General features: G+C 54.5%; 1 protein-coding gene across 1 annotated transcript in view; it reads left to right on the top strand.

Annotated features, from left to right (window-relative positions):
- The window catches only part of PDS5A (PDS5 cohesin associated factor A), a 1,342,323-nt gene extending 1,340,625 nt beyond the window's left edge, over positions 1–1,698 (top strand). Inside the window, exon 33 of the mRNA XM_078678314.1 lies at positions 826–1,698. Coding sequence (XP_078534440.1) covers positions 826–829 — 4 coding nt within the window. The 3' untranslated portion in view covers positions 830–1,698. The remainder of the gene's footprint in view (positions 1–825) is intronic.
- The last annotated feature ends 18,962 nt before the right edge of the window (positions 1,699–20,660 follow it).

A 20,660-nucleotide genomic window follows, 5' to 3' on the forward strand; every position in this document is an offset into this window, starting at 1 on the left:
ACAAGTTACTACTTGTGTAACGATATATCTGTAAGACATTAGTGATAGATTCCTTACCGCCTCACTCATCCTCCCCGTTCTGCGAACTGATTACTAGGGTTAAGGTCATCCCCTTTTAGGGCCCTAGTTTTATGCACCAATGGTCAGTATCTTGCATGGTTCTGCGTTCCTGGCGCTGTAAGTCGTGTACAAAACTGACGTCCACGCGCATGGGTGTCGCCTAGTAGTCTCTGTGACGTCATCTCGGCGCTTCAGACACCAGTGACGGACGCGGAGCCGCAGGACGCCACCTACTGGCGCGCAGGGGTACTGCTAAGCAAAACTTTACAGATCCAGTCTGATGCCTGGGGATAGTCTAAGGTAAGGAATCTATCAATAACTAATGTCTCTTACAGATATATTGTTAAACAAGTAGTAACTTGTGCTTTAAGGATGCAGCCCATATGTGTGGATAAAGTGCAAGTCTAATGGTGAACTAGGATAATGTCAATATTTGGGGCACGGAATGAAGTGTAGAAATCAAAGAGCAAGGGCTAGCTGTAGCAAGACGTTCTGGGGAGTTAAGTAGGTAGACTAAGAATACTTGTTTTTCTTTTCACCTTTTGACTTCCGATGTCTTCAGATGGCTTGGCTTTGTGTTGCATGGGCCTGCAAATGTGGTGAGTTTACCTTTTAGGTATGTTGAAGATTTAAGAACATTAGAAAATGCAGGTCGCTTTTCACAGGATCAAAGTTATTTAGTTATACCAGAGGATACTAGTATCCTGCTTTTTATTCAAAATGTATATGTGATAGTTTATTTAATTTTGTCTTTTTATTTTCAAGGTAAAACGAAAACCTACTCGAAAAGGGAAGAAGTAAAGGCCAAACATGTGGTCTGCACAAACTGGGATTCTGTAGTTTCATGTACAAAGCAGAACTTTCTTAAAAAAAGACGTTTCTGGCCTGTAAACAAAACTTCCTTTTTAAATTCTTTGTCCGATGAAATGACCTGCAGAAACTCTCACGATGGAGGCGAAAAGCATCTGTACTTACGTTTCTCAGACTTTTTTTTTTTATAAAAAGTCAATAATTAAGCAAATTGCTTAACACATGAGTTCCGGTTCATGCATATACATAGTTTTAAACTATTTTACACATATTAACTTTCTTGTTGCGTTATTTGTTATGAAAAGTGCAAGACTGTCCTTACACTGACATTAAAAATGTATTTAGACAGCCAAGCTTTTTCCATTTTTAAAAGTATGTTGTGACTTAGCAGAATTAAATGAAACCTTAATTAAATGACAAGATACTCCTGAAGAGACTTCTGTAAATTGTTTTTTTCTGCATGTCTGCTTTTGAACATAAGATGTACAGATACTTCCTCTTCCAACTATGGAACATCTTGTTGCTTTGTTATTATTTTTTAAATCCTAGTGGGACAATGATCATCTAAAATTAATAATGATTTGAAGGTAGACCTTTCATTCTTTTGTTTTCATGTATGTTAGTTTAATATAATTTGCAATAATTGTAAATATTGACGTTTGTTTTATAAAAACATTTTATTGCCTTTTAAACATTATTTTATTCCAGAAGTTATGTTGAAATACTGTATTGATCTTGCAGGAGTGAAAACATTGCAGCATTTGAATTTTATAATGTTTGTCACCAGATTTATATTAATGATGTAAAGTAAAGTCAATTTTTAAATAAGTTTGACTTTGGCCACTTTGTAAGGAATGGTGAAAAGGTATGTGCCTCACTTTGAACCTCCATGCATATAGGAAGCAAGTTTGTTTAACTCTGTTTCCCTTTCAAGCCCATTTAGAAATGCTCAATTTAGAATAATACCGTAGCATTGATTTTTCTGACATTGGTTGACATAGATACAAGTGTACACTTTTTTGGTACACACAATCATATTTAAGTTTTCCTGCATAAAATAAAACCCTTGTAGGTGTCAAGTTGTTTGTTGCTTTTTTATGTCCATCATGATTTTTTTTAATATGCCTGATTTTTCTTTGTATAAAATATTAGCCTATGGTAAAATCTTGTTAAAGTGAGAGGAACAAGAATTGCATTTAAAAAGCTGTTTATACAAAGCGTGTTTTTACATCCCAGCCCTTTCATGTTCACTCTGCACCCTTCCACTTTTCAAAATCATTATTTAAATAAACCAGTAAATTAAAAATAGCTACCTCAATTAAATTTTCTCTACACCTCAAATGAAAGTCTTAGAGATCTTGCATCTGAAAAAAACAGGTTAGTGTTAGATTCCTTACCTTAGAATATCCCCAGACTTCAGACTGGATCCGGAAAGTAGTACCCCTGCGCGTCGGAAGGCGTCGTCTGCGGCTCCGTGTCAGTCGTCGGCGTCTTGATCGCCGGGATGACGTTGTCGGAGTACTTAGACGCCGCCCTTGCGCGCTAATGTCAGTTCTACTTTTTTCCGCACCAGCCAGCGTAGATCCGGGAAGAGCAGTACTTCTAGTCATTTTTCGATCTGTTTTGGATCTCTTTTAGAGTCGATATCGACTCCTGGTTGTAGGAGAGTGGGGTCTGCAATCCTATGGTCACCCCAGATTTTTGCTTTTTGCTTCACTGGTTTACGACGTTCCCTGACTGTGGGCCTGCTAATCAGACCCACAGCCTAGCTTTTCTCTCTCTAAATTAACAACCATGTACTTTAGGTGCATTTACCAATTGGTACGGGGCCACCTTATCACTCCCTGTACCCAGGGCATAGGTGTACCCAGGGCCTACCAGGGGCTGAAGCATGTATTATGCCACCCCTGGCTGGCCATCTAAACAGACACAACTGGCTGCACGACAGCTGGGGCAAGGTGGTGTAATCACCCTTTGCTGTAGATATAGTATACCTATATCTAACCCTAAAATGGGCACATATATTCCTATCAGTCACTCCTATGGCCGGCCTTATCGATCCTGAAGGCAGAGTGCTTAGAATTATGTGAGATGGTGCTCTGGCATGAGCTGAGCCCGTTTGCAGCTTGCGGAACCAAGTCCTAATAGCTGTTCCATGATAACGCTATACCATATACTCTTAAGTGCATTATAATCCTCGCGGTTAAATGCCAACTTTGGTATAACATTATCAAAACATGTCGAGTAAGGTGTCATACGAATTGGAATACTACCCCCTCGCCAATTCTGGCGACGGGGGTAGCATTCCACCCTTCTAGAGGGAGACGACATGTATGTAACTGAGAACCCCGGTTAAAGTTAACTCGAGCCTTGGCATCACAAAATGGATGCCACCACCACAGACACAAGTCTGACCACCTGCTGCCGGGAGTCCTTCCAGCGAGGGAGGCTTGGACAAAGGGTTTCCTGCCTTGGGAGGTGCTAGCACCACCCCAGACAGGATTTTGTGTATTGGGTAGGACAGGCCTGAAAGAAATGAGACATGCCCGCGGCACACAAGGTGTCCTGTGCATACACCGGTTCAAACCAGTTGCTGGGGCATCCCAGCTCTGGCGGGAAACTGGACAAAGGATAGGGGGTGTAGCCACCCCCCTTCCTGGTCCCACCCAGGGGAGGGACCTAGTCAGTAGTGCAGCCCCCTTTAGGATAATAAAGGTAGGAGCTGGTCCCATTCCAAATTAGATTATCCTGAACAACTTTACAAGAAGAAACTCTGGACTTCGACATTCTGCTCCACAGAAGACTGAAGAATCTCCCTTGTGGGCAAGGAGTGTCCACCCTGCACAAGCAAGCACCATCAAGCGTCCAGCGGCTTCACTTTGTCGTCTTCCCTCGATGATCCAGACTTCAGAGCCCGACGAGACCCGGATTCCCAGACCTCTCCGACCTCAACCTACATCTGCAGCACAGCTGAGATCCGTGGGTGCGACGAGACACGTGGGACCGGCCATCTTGAACGAACCTGCACTTCGCTTTCAGCACGACTCCCGAGGTAAACTCGACCAAGTGCTTTGGGGACTGAGAAGCCCCAGCCCCGAGCAGCTCCTGCACCTTAGACCAGCCCTCCAGCATCCACGAGATCTGCGTGGGGCCCGTCTGCTTGTTTGCTGCTTGACGCGTTGTCTGGTCACTTGCCGGCTGGCTAGTGGCCTCCTAGACGACGAACTTTGAAACTTCCACTGCTGGTCTGGTTGCTCCAGACTGGCCCTTGCTCCCTTCCAAAAGAGGAGCACCCTGGACCCTCCTGGTCCACTCCAGACGCAGTTTCCACTCACCGTGTGGGTTGCCTTTGCCAAGGCCTGTTGACGCCGATTCCGGATCCAAAACCGCCGACAGCGAGAGCCTGCGTGGGACAGCTCGTGCCTCCATCCTGGTCGTCGAAGACACCTCCTGGTCCACGTGGCTGCAGAGACGAGCGTCCACTCTTCACCTGATCGCGACGACGACATCTGGTTCCTTCCTAGTTCCACTCCAGTCACTGGCTAGTGACTTTGAACATTGTCTCCTCTGCTTACAGGTCCTCTTCTTCACCGATCCACCCTTGGATCGCACCAGACATCTTCCTCCTGGTCGCCTGCAGCTTCTTTTCTTCCAGGCTCCATAGACTTCAACGCGAGAACCCGACACACTTTGACACCTATGCACCAGCAGCCCGTGGGTGAGGTAACGAGAGCATTTCGGTGCTCAAGGGTAGTTTAACTGTCCTAGTGTCCAGTTCCACAGTCGTTTTAGTCCTACCTAGTCAGGATTGTCCGTACTCCCCTTTAACTTGAACTGTACTGTCCATAGACGTTGTTACGCATCTCGCGTGTTAGTTCACACTCTGCACACGCGTCCCGTGGGCCTCCTATTACTTACCTAAGGTGAAGATAGCGTAGTCCTAGCGAACCTCCAGCCTCTGGATAGCTCCATTCTTTCACATTCCACTTACTTAGTATATGGACTGTCGTGCCCATAGGGCACCATTGTAATTTTGTGCAACTTATCTATTTTTCCTAAGAGATTGTCATGTGCTTAGCCCTCTGACCTCATAAAGAGTTCAGAGGTGTTTGTTATTAATAAATATACTGTTTATTTTTATAACAACCTGTGTGGTGTCCTTTCATCTGGTATTCAAGGTGTTATATTGTGGTAAAACAGCTGGCTTCACATGCCAAAAGAGTTTAGCCTAAGACTGCTTTGTCCATGCTACCATTAGGATAGCTGGTCTATAAGGTTGACTTACAACCAATCACCATAAGGGTTGTTTGGACTGATACAAGGTGATCACTAGAACTAGTGAGCATCATATATCAGGCCAACTTCTCACACTGGTGCCGTAGGGATGCCTGGCTTCAAGCCGTGCGACGCATGTCACGCCTGATGTCGGTGACCGACCCCCACCATCAGTGTCTCTACTGCCTCTGGGCCGACCACAACGACAAGTCGTGCCTCGACTGCCGGGCCTTGACCTCGAAAGCTAGGCAGGAGCAGTCCCGTAAGCTTCTTGAGATCCGGCAGTCGCTCGAGGTCCCGGTCGAGGAGGAAGTCGAGGTCCCGGTCGCGGAGCCGCAGTCGTCATCGCTCATTGAGCCATCACCACTCATCGGGCTCCAAGTACTCCGGTAAGTCAAGTCACACTAAAAAGAAGTAGAAGATGCGACATCGCTCTTCCGACTCCACGCGCCGGAGCACCCGACGGCGCCGGGGAGTGGAGTCAGAAGAGCCCAACGCCACAGGGCCCCTTGGGATCCAGGCCTGGATCCCGGTTGATGCCAGTTGACCTCACGACTCCTCCGCTTGCGCCGACCCTGATGGTGTCGCTCCTGGCGCTGTCTTCGTATGACGCAGTCCCCAATTTCAGTCCGGGTCCGGCCTCGGCGCCATCTCCGGCGTCGATGGGTGAGAAATTCACAAATGACCCGGCTCTGTCATTCCTGCCTGTTTATCAGGACACGGATGAAGGGGAGGACTGGGAGAGGTCTGAGGACCCTCTGGCACAGCAGGGCCAGTTGAGTCAAGACTGGGCAGATGAGTTGGGGGAGGCCAGTGGTCTGGACACATCGCCTGATTAATCTCTCCTCCCTCCGTGGCTACGAAGGAGGGTGCCATTTATGGTGTGGTGTTGCGCAGGGCAGCCAAGGCCTTGGCTCTTGAGCTCCCTGCTGTGGCCGTGAGGACTAACCTCCACACCGAGGTGCTTCAGCCGCCAATCAGCTCTTCGGAGCCTCTGCTGCCGTTTAATGAAGCCCTCACGGACATTCTGATGGGCACTTGGTCCAAGCCCTCCACAGTCCCCACTGTGGATAGGAACGTGGCCCGACGCCACCGCCCGACTCCGGGCGAACCCCACTTATTGTCCGTTGTGGTGCTGCGTAGGGTGGCCGAGTCTCTCCACCTCGAGCTACCTACAGTAGCAGTCAGGACTAACCTCCTGACAGAGGTCCTTCAACCCAAAACCAAAGGAGATTATGGACGGAGTTATGAACATGCAAGCACCCACCCACAGTCAACTGATCTGGGTTTAATTCATAATCATTCTTTAGCTCACTCCGCCACCCCAGTTCAGACTTGGCCATATGCAAATTAGTCTGACCCTGTGCCTCATGGGAACAGTCCAGCCCGAACTGCCAAGCCATGTCTTCCCGGGACCTGAAACAAGCATCCTGGGACCAGTTTCTGGCTAATCAGCCATCATCAGCCAGGCTAGCTTGAATCCAGTGGCAAAGTGAGCAAGGGACCCACGTTTCCGGTTCAGGGAGGACCTGGCTTGGCAGTTCGGGCTGGACTGTTCCCATGAGGCACAGGGTCAAGACTGATTTGCATATGGCCAGGTCTAAACTGGTGTGGCATGGTGAGCAAAAGAATGATGGATTTAACCCAGATCTCTTGACTGGGGTGAATGTTTTGATTTTTCTGCATTCTGTCCATCAATTGTGTGTCTTTTGCTTTCTCGCCCTAAGTGCGCCAGGCATGCCCAGACGTGGGTCCTGGGCTCACTGTGCCACTGGAATCAAGCTATCCTGGCTGATGAGGGGTGGAACCCCGAATCCGTCCTAGGATGCTTGTATCTGATAGAGACTACTAGCCGCAGATTCCTTAACGTAGAATTATCCCCAGGCGTAAGACTGGATCCGGAAAATTTTCTTTGCCACAGCATTTCTGTGTGTCGGGGGGCGGTACCACGTGACTCCGCCTTGACGTCGTCTGCGGGCGTGATGTCAGCGAGGTCACATAAGCCCCACCCCAGCGCGCTGACGTCAGTTTTTTCTCTTTTCCGTGTGCAACGCGGATCGTGTCCTAGCTGTTTTCAGGCCTTCTTTTCACACTTTGCATTGAGGAATGCGAATGCCTTCGGGCTTCAAGACGTGTACTTCTTGTGCACGTCAGATGTGGGCGATGGACCCTCACCCTATCTGTATGTGGTGTTTGGGCAAGCACCATGACTCTACGGACTGCGACACTTGTCAGCGCCTCAAACTGAAGTCCCTGCGGGAGCGTTGGATGAAATTGCTTTCAGCCCGCTTGTCCAGGTCGGTGTCGTCCCAGCGTCCGTTCCCTATCTCGGAAGCCAGGAGCCGCCGATTCAGACTGCGGCTTCGGTCTTCACCACGGCCCCAAGGGCGTCGCTCGCCAGCCGTTGGGTCCTGCAGCTTGTCTCCGTGGCCTTGTCCTCGCTCGGCAGAGGGCGCGGGTTCCCCTTTGACGCCACCGTACCCGCCGTTTCCTGGCATCGAGGCGACTAGGGCCCAAATGAAAGACTACGCTGCAGCTTTGCAGGCTTCTGTGGCCCCTCCTCCACCTCCTGAGATGTCCGCGGATCCCGTGACTCGCCCGGGGCCTTCCGCGGAGTCGCCGGCGGCTTTGACCCCGGCGCCGATGAGTTCAGCTTTAGGTTGTAGGAGGGTGGTGTCGTCGAGGTGCGGCCCTGGGGGTCTCCCCTCTACAACCCACGGCGTCCCTGCCTCACCGCAAATCCCTACGGGGCTCTCTGTGGCATCGCAGGAGATTGCTGGGACTCAGGGCTCTTCCCCGAGTCCCCATCGGTCCTCTGAGCAGGCGGCTGCCTCACCAGAGGCCTTCGGCGCCTTTTCTGCGCTGAAGGCTTTCCTTCCCGGCTCTGGCGGTGCCGCGGGCTGGGGTGCTTTCCTGAGTCCTTCTCGGTCCTTGATGCAGGCGGCTGCCTCGTGTGAGGTAGAGCCGGCGCCTTTTCGGTGCCGTTCCTTAGCTGAAACGGCTCTGACCCCGCCCCATTCTCCTAGGGAGCATGTGGTGGTGGTCGACTCGGAGCGCCTATTTTCACTCCTGTGCCTGTGGCAGACTCCACGGTGCCGTGCCGGCGTCGGGTCCTCGACTTGTCTCCAGAGGTTCTTCCTCTCCGGAGGTTTGTCAGCTCCTGGTCTCCTCTTCTCCGAGAAGGGACGCCAAGTCGTTGCTTTTTCACCGGCATCTACTAGGGAGGGCACCTCGCCGTCCCCGTGGCCTCAACCCTCAGAACCTCTCTTCCACAGCTCGTGGTTGGTTGCTCCACCGCCTTTTCTGCCTTCCCGGGGGCCTCTCAGATTCCCCAGTCGTCTGTGGATCCCCCAGTATTCATGGGCTGGCCGTTTATTCCTCCAGCTGGACTTTGGGACGGACGGCTTAGTTTACTGCCGGCGCCCACGGAGGAATTGCTTTCTTCCCTGCAGCGCCCTACAGAGACAAGTGTTGCCTTTTGTTAGGGCTATTTCCACGGCCGCTGGTATTTTGCGAATGGGTGACCCCGTCACCCCATTCCCTACGGATCGTCTGTTGGAAGCACTCCCCCAGGGCTCTGGTGGACGGGTGCCTCAGCTGCTCCCACACCGCTTCCTTCCTGCTCCGCAAAACCCGGTCTGCCTTTTATTCCACCCTTCTACTCAGGGCCCTCTTCTGCAGACTGCTTTTCCGTCCTTGACTGTGGTGTTGTTTCCTCTGTCACGGGAGGCCCGGTGGTTGGATTCATGGGGGCGTAACATCTTTGCTTTCTCACTTTGTGTGTTGGCCAGGGCTACCTCCAGCTTGTGGGATTCTGTGGAGTCCCTTCTGTCTCGCGTCTCCCACGACTGTGCCCGTGCTGATCTACGGCACATGTGTTGGATAGTCGGGAGTTGGCAGCGTTTATTCTCCGTGCGGCCTCGGATGTTGCTGATGCTCTCGGCATGCTATGGCCAGTTATGTGGCTCTCCGCCGTCATGCCTGGTCGCAGGATTGTGTTTTTCCTGAGAATATTAGGGAGCGTCTGGTTGACCTGCCCTTTAATGGGGTTCTTTTGTTGAACACCCACGCGGACACGCCATTCAACATCTCCTTGCGGGGCTCCGTCCTCCTCCCCCTCCGTAAGCTTGGCTTGTCGATCCTCCGGGCCTTGGTGGGAGGCGTTATCCCACCTTCTTCCTGGAATCTGGTGTTTTGAGTGGCCCGTCTGTATGTTTTGTGTGGTTTGACGTCCTTCGGGGTCCCTAGGTTGGCCCCCTCTCTCCTGTTGACTGCTGGTTCAGCCTCTTTGGGAATTGTGTATTTTTTGGCTGATTGATAAGTCGTCTGTGGTTCTACCCGCAGGTCCTTATGTTCTTGTTCTCTGATGCGGGATTTTTTCCTAAGAGTAGTTCCCATGTTTTCTTTGGAATGTGTCTTACTCAAAGTGTGGTACTTGTGAAATGAAATGAAGTGAAATTGGGTTTATGTAGCGCCCTTCTACCCTGAGGCCTCGTAGCGCTATTGTATAGTTCTGTCCTACGCTGGGGGGGTGTGGACTCCCCTTGCGGATTCCTTGTCTTTCCTGGCGTTACTGTATACCGCTGGTGCGGTTTCTTTGCTTTTGTCTGGGCGTAGCTTGCACTGCTCCAGGTTCTGTCCTTTCAGTAGCCGCTGCATCGCTGGACCGGCTCTTTGGCATGCCGTTTGCGGCATTGTGCTGTGGGATTTCCACCCTTTTTTGTCTGGCGTTTCGGCCTGGTCCTCTGTCTGGTGTTCTAGGGTGGATTGGATTTCCAGGTTTTTTTCCTGTGTTCTGGTGGACGGCCTTGTCCATCCTACGCAAATCTCCTCCTCTCTTCTAGCTGGTCCCACTTCTTTTCGTGGGTCGTTTTTTTCTGGAACTGCCTCCCTTTAGGGGTTGTACTGGATTTCCCTGCCCTTTGCCTTCGTCTTGCGCTCGGCTTGGTTTGGGTGCTCGGCTTCTTAGTACTTGCCAGCTGCCGGCTGTGCACGCCTGCTCTTCTGGTCCTCAACCGGGGGCCTTGGCTTGTGCCCTTGCCTTTTGTTCTGCTGGAACCTTGCAAAACTGTCTTTCTTCTCTCGCTGGCCTTTCTTGACTGTGGAACCGTTCCTGCCTTGCCCGCTGACTCGAGGCTAAGGCCAGTTTAGCTGTCCCCTTCACTTGTGTGTTCTTCTGTGGAGGGCCTTGCCCCATTTCTACCTCTTCTCCTCAGAGTTTGGGGTAACTCTTTCTTCCTCGGTGTGAGAAGTTGGCCTGATATATGATGCTCACTAGTTCTAGTGATCACCTTGTATCAGTCCAAACAACCCTTATGGTGATTGGTTGTAAGTCAACCTTATAGACCAGCTATCCTAATGGTAGCATGGACAAAGCAGTCTTAGGCTAAACAATTTTGGCATGTGAAGCCAGCTGTTTTACCACAATATAACCCCTTGAATACCAGATGAAAGGACACCATACAGGTTGTTATGAAAATAAACAATATATGTATTGATAACAAACACCTCTGAACTCTTTATGAGGTCAGAGGGCTAAGCACATGGCAATCTCTTCTGAAAAATACGATAAGTTGCACAAAATTACAATGGTGCCCTAGGGGCACGACAAACCATATACTAAGTAAGTGGAATGTGAAAGTCAATAGTTAGAATGGAGCTGTCCAGAGGCTGTAGGATCGTTGGGACCACGCTACACTGACTCTAGGTAAGTAATAGGAGGCCCACGGGACGCGTGTGCAGAGTGTGAACTCACACGCGAGATGCGTAACGTCGCCTATGGACAGTACAGTTCAAGTTAAAGGTGAGTACGGACAATCGTGACTAGGTAGGACTAAAATGACTGTGGAACTGGACACTTGGACAGTTAAACTACCCTTGAGCACCGAAATGCTCTCATTACCTCACCCACGGGCTGCGGGTGCATAGGTGCGAAGTCGTGTCGGGTTTTCGCGTTGAAGTCTATGGAGCCTGAAAGAAAAGATGCTGCAGGCGACCAGGAGGAAGATGTCCGGTGCAATCCAAGGGTGGATTGGTGAAGGAGACCTGAAAGCAGAGGGGACAATGTTCACAGTCACTAGCCAGTGACTGGAGTGGAACCAGGAAGGAACCAGATGTCGTCGTCGCGATCAGGTGAAGAGTGGACGCTTGACTCTGGAGCCACGTGGACCAGGAGGTGTCTTCGACGACCAGGATGGATGCACGAGCTGTCCCACGCAGGCTCTCGCTGTCGGCGGTGTTGGATCCGGAATCGGCGTCAACAGGCCTTGGCAAAGGCACCCCACGCGGTGAGTGAAGAAAGCGTCTGGTGCGGACTAGGAGAGTCCGGGGTGCCCCTCTTTTGGAAGGGAGCAAGGGCCAGTCTGGAGCAACCAGACCAGCAGCAAAGATTTCAAAGTTCGTCGTCTAGGAGGCCACTAGCCAGCCGGCAAGTGACCAGACAACGCGTCGAGCAGCAAACAAACAGAAAGGCCCCACGCAGATCTCGTGGATGCTGGAGGGCTGATCTTCGCTGCAGTGGCTGCTCGGGCCTGGGGCTTCAGTCCCCAAAGCACTTGGTCCAGTTTACCTTGGGAGTCGTGCTGGAAGCGAAGTGCAGTTTCTTCCAAGATGGCCGGTCCCACGTGTCTCGTCGCACCCACGGGTCTCAGCTTTGCTGCAGATGTGGGTTGAGGTCGGAGAGGTCTGGGAATCCGGGTCTCGTCGGGCTCTGAAGTCTGGATCCTCGAGGGAAGAAGACAAAGGGAAGCCGCTGGACGCTTGATGGTGCCTGCTTGTGCAGGGTGGACACTCCTTGTCCACAAGGGAGATTCTTCAGTCTTCTGTGGAGCAGAACGTCGAAGGCCAGAGTTTCTTCTTGTTGAATAGTTCAGGATAATCTGATTTGGAATGGGACCAGCTCCTACCTTTACCCTGCTAAAGGGGGCTACACTACTGACTAGGTCCCTCCCCTGGGTGGGATCAGGAAGGGGGGTGGCTACCCCCCTATCCTTTGTCCGGTGTCCCGCCAGAGCTGGGGCTGGAGTGCCCCAGCAACTGGTTTGAAACGGTGTATGCACAGGGCACCTTGTGTGCCCCAGGCATGTCTCATTCCTTTCAAGCCTACCCTACCCAATACACAAAATCCTGTCTGGGGTGGTGCTAGCACCTCCCAAGGCAGGAAACCCTTTGTCCAAGCCGCCCTCGCTGGAAGGACTCCCAGCAGCAGGAGGTCAGACTTGTGTCTGTGGTGGCAGCATCCATTTTGTGATGCCAAGGCTCGAGTTAACTTTAACCGGGGTTCTCAGTTACATACATGTCGTGTCCCTCTAGAAGACTGGAATGTTACCCCCGTCGCCTGAATTGGCGAGCGGGTAGTATTCCAAATCATATGACACCTTACTCGACATGTTTTGATAATGTTATACCAGAGTTGGCATTTAACCGCAAGGATTATAATGCACTTAAGAGTATATGGTATAGCGTTATCATGGAACAGCTATTAGGACTTGGTTCCGCAAGCTGCAAACGGGCTCAGCTCATGCCAGAGCACCATCTCACATAATTCCAAGCACTCTGATAGGAATATATGTGTCCATTTTAGGTTTAGATATAGGTTACTATATCTAAAGCAAAGGGTGATTACACCACCTTGCCCCAGCTGTCGTGCAGCCAGTTGTGTCTGTTTAGTTGGCCAGCCAGGGGTTGTGTTAGACGGGGACCTGGAGGGTCGGCCGAGCACAAGGGAGAGGCCTCCAGTGAGGACCGTCTCTAACGATCGCACAGACAGGTAACTTCCCCCCCACAGATGGACACCACACGAAGTTCAGGGTAACACCTTTTATAGGCAATTCTTGGAGTAGGGGGGTACGATACAAGGTGATCAGGACACGATGATCCTCTCAATTCTAGTCTCTAGTAGGGGAAGGGGGTAGCGGGACAGTCTTGGTACCCACAGGTACTGAGGTGTAATGGTGGTAGCTCACAATCCTCGAGCTCGGTGTTCGGAGGGGTCAGACCGCGGCAGCGCCAGCAGGTCCCGAAGAGGTCGTAGGTGGCAACGGGCCGCGGCAGCGCCAGCAGGTCCCAACGAGGATGAAGGTTACGTCGGGCCGCGGCAGCGCCAGCAGGTCCCACGAGGAGGAAGGTTGCAGAGGGCCGCGGCAGCGCCAGCAGGTCCCGAAGAGGTCGTAGGTGGCAACGGGCCGCGGCAGCGCCAGCAGGTCCCAACGAGGATGAAGGTTACGACGGGCCGCGGCAGCGCCAGCAGGTCCCACGAGGATGAAGGTTGCAGAGGGCCGCGGCAGCGCCAGCAGGTCCCACGAGGATGAAGGTTGCAGAGGGCCGCGGCAGCGCCAGCAGGCAGGACAACAGTTCACAAGGCAGGGCTGTGGCAGCGCCAGCAGTCCGTCAAGGATGAGTTCGTCGCGGTGTCTCTCGACTCCAGGATACAACTGCCTTCCTGTCCTGGGGCTGCCTCAGTTATAGGTCTGGCGCCCTTTGATGTCCGGACCCTCGCTCTTGGAGGTCGGGAGGTCCGGGATGAGGGAGTCCAGACACCCAGCAGGGGGGTGGAGCCAGCGCCCGAGGAGGCTGGGGGTGATCGGCACCTGGCGGGGGAGAGCCATCGACACTTCTTACTCCCATTGACCTGCCAAGTGGTCCGTTCACCTCCTGGGTGGATGGTGGTGCCGGGATGTCGGGGCCTGGCCAGGCCCAGGGTCGGGGTCGGGCTGAGGCCGCGCGGCCGCGTGGTGCCGTGTCCAAGATGGCGGCTGGGCCGGGCAATGGTGCTGACGGTGGCCCGGGCCCGGGCCCGTGACACAGGGACATCCGGGAGCAGGCGTCCCATGGGGGGACGGGTTGCGGGTTTGTTCTGTGGGTAGTACCTGGAAGGCCGGGACCCGGGCCCTGTCCTGCGGGGAGGGAGCGAGCCCTTCATGGGGCCTGTCCAACATGCGTCCCCCCCAGCTGAAGGCGGGGAGAGTCACCCATCCTCTTGGGGACTTTCCTCGTCGAGGCGGAAAAAGCGGGACAGGCCGTCCGCGTTGGCGTGGTCTTGACCAGGGCGATGCTCCACAGTGAAGTCCATCCCCTGCAGGGAGATGGACCATCGCAATAGTTTGGGGTTCTCCCCCCGCATCTGCATGAGCCATTGCAGGGGCCGATGATCTGTCTGTACCCGGAAATGGGTTCCGAAGAGGTACGGCCGGAGCTTCTTGAGGGCCCATACCACTGCGAAGGCCTCTCGCTCAATGTTGCTCCAGCGCTGTTCTCGGGGCAGTAGGCGTCTGCTGATGAAGGCCACTGGTTGGTCCACTCCTTCGGGGTTCAGTTGGGAGAGGACGGCCCCAATACCATGGTCGGAGGCATCGGTCTGCACGATGAACTCGCGGCTGTAGTCGGGGGCCTGGAGCACAGGAGCGGTGCACATGGCGGCCTTCAGCGTCTCGAAGGCCGCTTGACAGTCGGGAGTCCAGTTGACTTTTTTTGGGTGGTTCTTAGACGTGAGTTCCGTGAGGGGCCCCACAATGCTGCCATAGTCCCTTACAAACCGCCGGTAGTATCCGGTGAGCCCCAGGAAGGCTCGGACCTCGGTTTGTGTTTCGGGGGGTTGCCAGGACTGAATGGCAGCTACCTTGAGTTGGAGGGGGGCCACCAGACCGCTCCCCACTTGGTGTCCGAGGTAGGTCACGGACCCCTGGCCGATTTGGCACTTTCTGGCCTTTATGGTGAGGCCGGCCTGTTGGAGGGCCTGCAGGACCTCTAGGAGGTGGTGGAGGTGGTCCGTCCAGTGGCGGCTGTATACCGCGATGTCGTCCAGGTAGGCGGCGCTGAATTCTTCGAGGCCCGCCAATACCTGGTTCACCAGTCTTTGAAAAGTGGCTGGAGCGTTCTTCATGCCGAAGGGCATCACTCTGAAATGGTAGTGCCCATCCGGGGTGGAGAAAGCGGAACGTTCTTGGGCCCTGGGGGTGAGGCCGATCTGCCAGTAACCCGCTGTCAGGTCGAAGATGCTTAGGTAGCGGGCTGCCCCCATGCGGTCGACTAGTTCATCTGCTCGGGGGATAGGGTGAGCGTCGGTTCGGGTGACCGCGTTCAGACCCCGATAGTCAATGCAGAACCGGAGTTCAGGTGTGGTGCCCGGGGCCGCGGCCTTGGGGACCAGGACGACCGGGCTGGCCCAGGGACTGTCCGAAGGTTCGATGACTCCGAGGGGGAGCATCTTGGAGACTTCTTCTTGGATGCATGTACGTACCCGATCCGGTACTCGGTACGCCCGGTGTCGAACAGGAGGACTGTCCCCAGTGTCCACGTCGTGCAGGCACCAGGAGGTGACTCCGGGTGCGAGGGAGAACAGGTTTGCGAACGGCAGCAGGAGGGCCCGGCAATCTTGACGCTGCTCTGGGGTCAGGGCCTCGGAGAGTCGGACCCCGTCCACAGCGGGAGCGGCTGGGACCGCGTCTCTGCCCCGGCCCTGTCCTCCATCTCCTCCCCGGGGGCGATGATGACCTTGGTTGGTTCTGTTCTGCTCGTTCGGCCCACTCCGGGCCACTCGGGTGCTCTCCCACCGGTCAGCCTCGGTGGCGAGCTGCCGTGGGTCAGTCAATTTACTGTCGAGGAGGTGCTGCCTGAGCTCGACGAAGCAGTTGTTGGAGAGGTGCTCCCACACAATGAGATTGAAGAGTTGTTCGTAAGTGGTTACGTTGTTACCCTTGATCCATCCCTCGAAGGCCCGGCTGAAATAGTTCACGTATTCCAACCACGTTGTACCTGGGATCCGGGTGCAGTTGCGGAACCTCTGGCGGTACATTTCGGGCGTAAGCCCATATCGGCTGAGGAGGGCGGCCTTCATGTGGTCATAGGACGTCATTTGATGGTCCGGAAGCTGCAGCAGGGCATCACGGCCCTCATTGACGAATCTCCCCTATAGACCGGCTCCCCAGTCACTTCGAGCGACCCAGTGGGCAGTCATGGCGATATCATAGGCCTTGAACCACTGCTGTATGTCGTCGTTTCGGTGATATTCTCGGACCACATCCTTGGGGATGTGGACCTTCTGCTCGGTAGTACCCGGGGAGCGCGGTGGCTCGGGCACCCCAAGGTTTTTGTTCAGTTTGCGTATTTCTATCTCCGCTAGTTTGCACTCGTGCTCGTAGGCCAGTCTTTTTTCTTCGAGATCCCTCTGTCTCTGTTTTTCCTCTCGCTCTTCTCTGAGCCGTAAGTGTTCTAAGTTTATTTTTTGTTCCGCCAGCTTCAATTCTCCGTCTAATTTGAGTCGTGCCAAGTCTAACTCGTGTACTCTATTTTTTTCCCGCTCCTGGATCTCTTCTCGGGAGGGGCCTGTTCTCCGTTCTTCCGTCAGGGTGGTGTTGACTTCCGGGGCTACGGGGTCCCTGGGGGTTGCGGTATTCGTCTCTGTCCAGGCTTCTAGGGCGTTTTTGAAGTCTTCTTTTGTGCTTAGCCCGGTGGTAGCAATGCCTAAGTCCATGCAAAATTGTTTGAGCTCTCGGTGGTTGTATTCTTCCAGCCTTTCCATCTGGAACTTCTCTGCCGATCCGCTCTCTTTGGTCGTCATTGTGGTTTTAGTCGTAGGGTGAGTTCCTGTCTGTACGGTACGCGTTGGTTCGGATCCCACCGCTGCCACCAATGTTAGACGGGGACCTGGAGGGTCGGCCGAGCACAAGGGAGAGGCCTCCAGTGAGGACCGTCTCTAACGATCGCACAGACAGGTAACTTCCCCCCCACAGATGGACACCACACGAAGTTCAGGGTAACACCTTTTATAGGCAATTCTTGGAGTAGGGGGGTACGATACAAGGTGATCAGGACACGATGATCCTCTCAATTCTAGTCTCTAGTAGGGGAAGGGAGTAGCGGGACAGTCTTGGTACCCACAGGTACGGAGGTGTAATGGTGGTAGCTCACAATCCTCGAGCTCGGTGTTCGGAGGGGTCAGACCGCGGCAGCGCCAGCAGGTCCCGAAGAGGTCGTAGGTGGCAACGGGCCGCGGCAGCGCCAGCAGGTCCCAACGAGGATGAAGGTTACGTCGGGCCGCGGCAGCGCCAGCAGGTCCCACGAGGAGGAAGGTTGCAGAGGGCAGCGCCAGCAGGTCCCGAAGAGGTCGTAGGTGGCAACGGGCCGCGGCAGCGCCAGCAGGTCCCAACGAGGATGAAGGTTACGACGGGCCGCGGCAGCGCCAGCAGGTCCCACGAGGATGAAGGTTGCAGAGGGCCGCGGCAGCGCCAGCAGGTCCCACGAGGATGAAGGTTGCAGAGGGCCGCGGCAGCGCCAGCAGGCAGGACAACAGTTCACAAGGCAGGGCTGTGGCAGCGCCAGCAGTCCGTCAAGGATGAGTTCGTCGCAGTGTCTCTCGACTCCAGGATACAACTGCCTTCCTGTCCTGGGGCTGCCTCAGTTATAGGTCTGGGGCCCTTTGATGTCCGGACCCTCGCTCTTGGAGGTCGGGAGGTCCGGGATGAGGGAGTCCAGACACCCAGCAGGGGGGTGGAGCCAGCGCCCGAGGAGGCTGGGGGTGATCGGCACCTGGCGGGGGAGAGCCATCGACACTTCTTACTCCCATTGACCTGCCAAGTGGTCCGTTCACCTCCTGGGTGGATGGTGGTGCCGGGATGTCGGGGCCTGGCCAGGCCCAGGGTCGGGCTGAGGCCGCGCGGCCGCGTGGTGCCGTGTCCAAGATGGCGGCTGGGCCGGGCAATGGTGCTGACGGTGGCCCGGGCCCGTGACACAGGGACATCCGGGAGCAGGCGTCCCATGGGGGGACGGGTTGCGGGTTTGTTCTGTGGGTAGTACCTGGAAGGCCGGGACCCGGGCCCTGTCCTGCGGGGAGGGAGCGAGCCCTTCATGGGGCCTGTCCAACAGGTTGCATAATACATGCTTCAGCCCCTGGTAGGCCCTGGGTACACCTATGCCCTGGATACCTAAGGTATACTGTACAGGGACTGATAAGGTGGCCCAGTACCAATTGGTAAATGCACCTAAGGTACATGGTTGTCAATTTAGAGAGAGAACAGCTAGGCTGTGGGTCTGATTAGCAGGCCCACAGCCAGGGAAAGTCGTAAACCAGTGAAGCAAAAATCTGGGGTGACCATAGGATTGCAGACCCCACTCTCCTACACTCGGTACTCCTCTGCCACTGTCTGTCCCTCTGGGGCTTTCTGGTGGGGGTCCCTGGTAATTTGAACAGGCTTGGGGTATCCTGACCTTACCTTCACCTTGTTCTTGCATACTTCTGCTTGGTGGGGGCTGGCCCGCCCTTCTTGTCCCCGTGACACAACCCCTGCCTGTTCCCTGTGTTTCTTCCTAGCCGGGGAGGGTCTCTCGCAGGCCCGCCTCCTCTCTGGGTATGGCTAGGGTATCTATTCTACGTTAAGGAATCTGCAACTAGTAGTCTCTATCAGATGTACAAGTTACTTCGTTTCGTTAACTATGTATCTGGTAGAAACGATTCTAGCCGCAGATTCCTTCAATCAATCAATCAATCAATCACAGCATTTATATAGCGCACTACTCACCCGGAGGGTCTCAAGGCGCTGGGGGGAGGGGGTCCGCTACTGCTCGAACAGCCAGGTCTTGAGCTGCTTCCTGAAGGCGAGGTGGTCTTGGGTCAGGCGGAGGTGGGTCGTAAGGGAGTTCCAAGTCTTGGCGGCTAGGTAGGAGAAGGACCTTCCTCCTGTGGTGGCTCTTCGGATGCGGGGGACGGCGGCGAGGGCATGGCTGGTCGATCGAAGCTGGCGTTTGGGAGCGTAGAAGTTGAGGCGGCTGTTGAGGTATCCTGGGCCTTGGTTGTGTAGGGCTTTGTGTGCGTGGGTGAGGAGCCGGAAGGTGATTCTCTTGTTGACCGGGAGCCAGTGCAGGTCTCTCAGGTGTCCGGAGATGTGGCTGCGGCGGGGGATGTCCAGGATGAGTCGTGCTGAGGTGTTCTGGATCCGCTGGAGTCTCTTCTGGAGTTTGGCGGTGGTTCCGGCGTAGAGGGAGTTGCCGTAGTCCAGACGGCTGGTGACGAGGGCCTGGGTGACCGTCTTCCTGGTCTCGGTGGGGATCCATCGGAAGATCTTACGTAGCATGCGCAGGATGTTGAAGCACGACGAGGAGACGGCGTTGACTTGTCTGGTCATGGAGAGGGAGGAGTCCAGGATGAAGCCCAGGTTGCGTGCGTGGTCTGTTGGTTTGGGTGCGCTGCCTAGGGCGGGGGGCCACCAGGAGTCGTCCCAGGCGGAGGGTGAAGATCCCAGGATGAGGACTTCCGTCTTGTCTGAGTTCAGTTTCAGGCGGCTGTTCGACATCCATTTGGCTACGTCTGTCATCCCTTCGTGCAGGTTGGCTCTGGCGGTGGCGGGGTCGTTGGTTAGGGAGAGGATCAGCTGGGTGTCGTCGGCGTAGGAGATGATGTTGAAGTTGTGCTGGCGTGCGATGGCTGCGAGGGGGCTCATGTAGACGTTGAAGAGTGTTGGGCTGAGCGAGGAGCCTTGAGGAACGCCGCAGATGACTTCGGTGGCCTCTGATCTGAACGGGGGGAGGCGGACTCTCTGTGTTCTTCCGGCGAGGAAGGAGATGATCCACTCCAGTGCCTTCTCCTGGATTCCGACGTTGCTGAGGCGCTGTACTAGGGTACGATGGCAGACAGTGTCGAAGGCCGCGGAGAGGTCCAGGAGGATGAGGGCCGCTGTTTCTCCGTTCGCGAGCAGGGCTCTGATGTCATCGGTGGCTGCGATCAGGGCGGTCTCGGTGCTGTGGTTGGCCCGGAAGGCAGACTGCGAGGGGTCGAGGGATCCGTTCGTCTCGAGGAAGGCGGCCAGTTGCTTGTTGACTGTCTTCTCGATGACTTTTGCCGGAAACGGGAGCAGCGAGATGGGGCGGTAGTTCTTGAGGTCGGTGGGGTCGGCTGATGGTTTCTTGAGTAGAGCGCTGAGTTCGGCGTGCTTCCAGCTCTCCGGGAAGGTGGCGTTGTCAAAGGAGGTGTTGATGATGTCCCGTAGGTGGGGTGCGATGACAGCGTCGGCCTTGTTGAAGACGTGGTGAGGGCAGGGGTCTGTTGGAGATCCGGAGTGGATGGAGTTAATCGTGCGGATGGTGTCTTCGGTGCTGATCGGGGTCCAGGCGCAGAGGGTGGTGGTGGGGGGGCGGTGGTTCGGTCGTGGGGTGCGTCGGTTGAGTGCTGAAGCTGTTGTGTATGTCCGCGATTTTGTTGTGGAAGTAGGAGGCGAGGGAGTTGCAGAGGTCTTGCGAAGGGGTGATGTCGTTGTTTCCAGCGTTGGGGTTGGAGAGCTCTTTCACGATGTTGAAGAGTTCCTTGCTGTTGTGTGCGTTGTTGTCCAGTCGTTCCTTGAATGCGGTTTTCTTGGTGGCGTGGATCAGTTGGTGGTGTTTTCGGGTGGCGAGCTTGAGGGCAGTCATGTTGTCTGGTGTTGGGTCTCTTCGCCAGGTTTTCTCGAGTGCTCTGCAGTTCTTCTTGGAGCTCTAGAGTTCGTCGTTAAACCATGGGGCTTTCTTGCTGCCGGGTCTGCTCTGCGGGG

Source organism: Lissotriton helveticus, chromosome 2_2, assembly GCF_964261635.1.
Source record: "Lissotriton helveticus chromosome 2_2, aLisHel1.1, whole genome shotgun sequence".
In the NCBI taxonomy this organism is placed as follows: domain Eukaryota; kingdom Metazoa; phylum Chordata; class Amphibia; order Caudata; family Salamandridae; genus Lissotriton; species Lissotriton helveticus.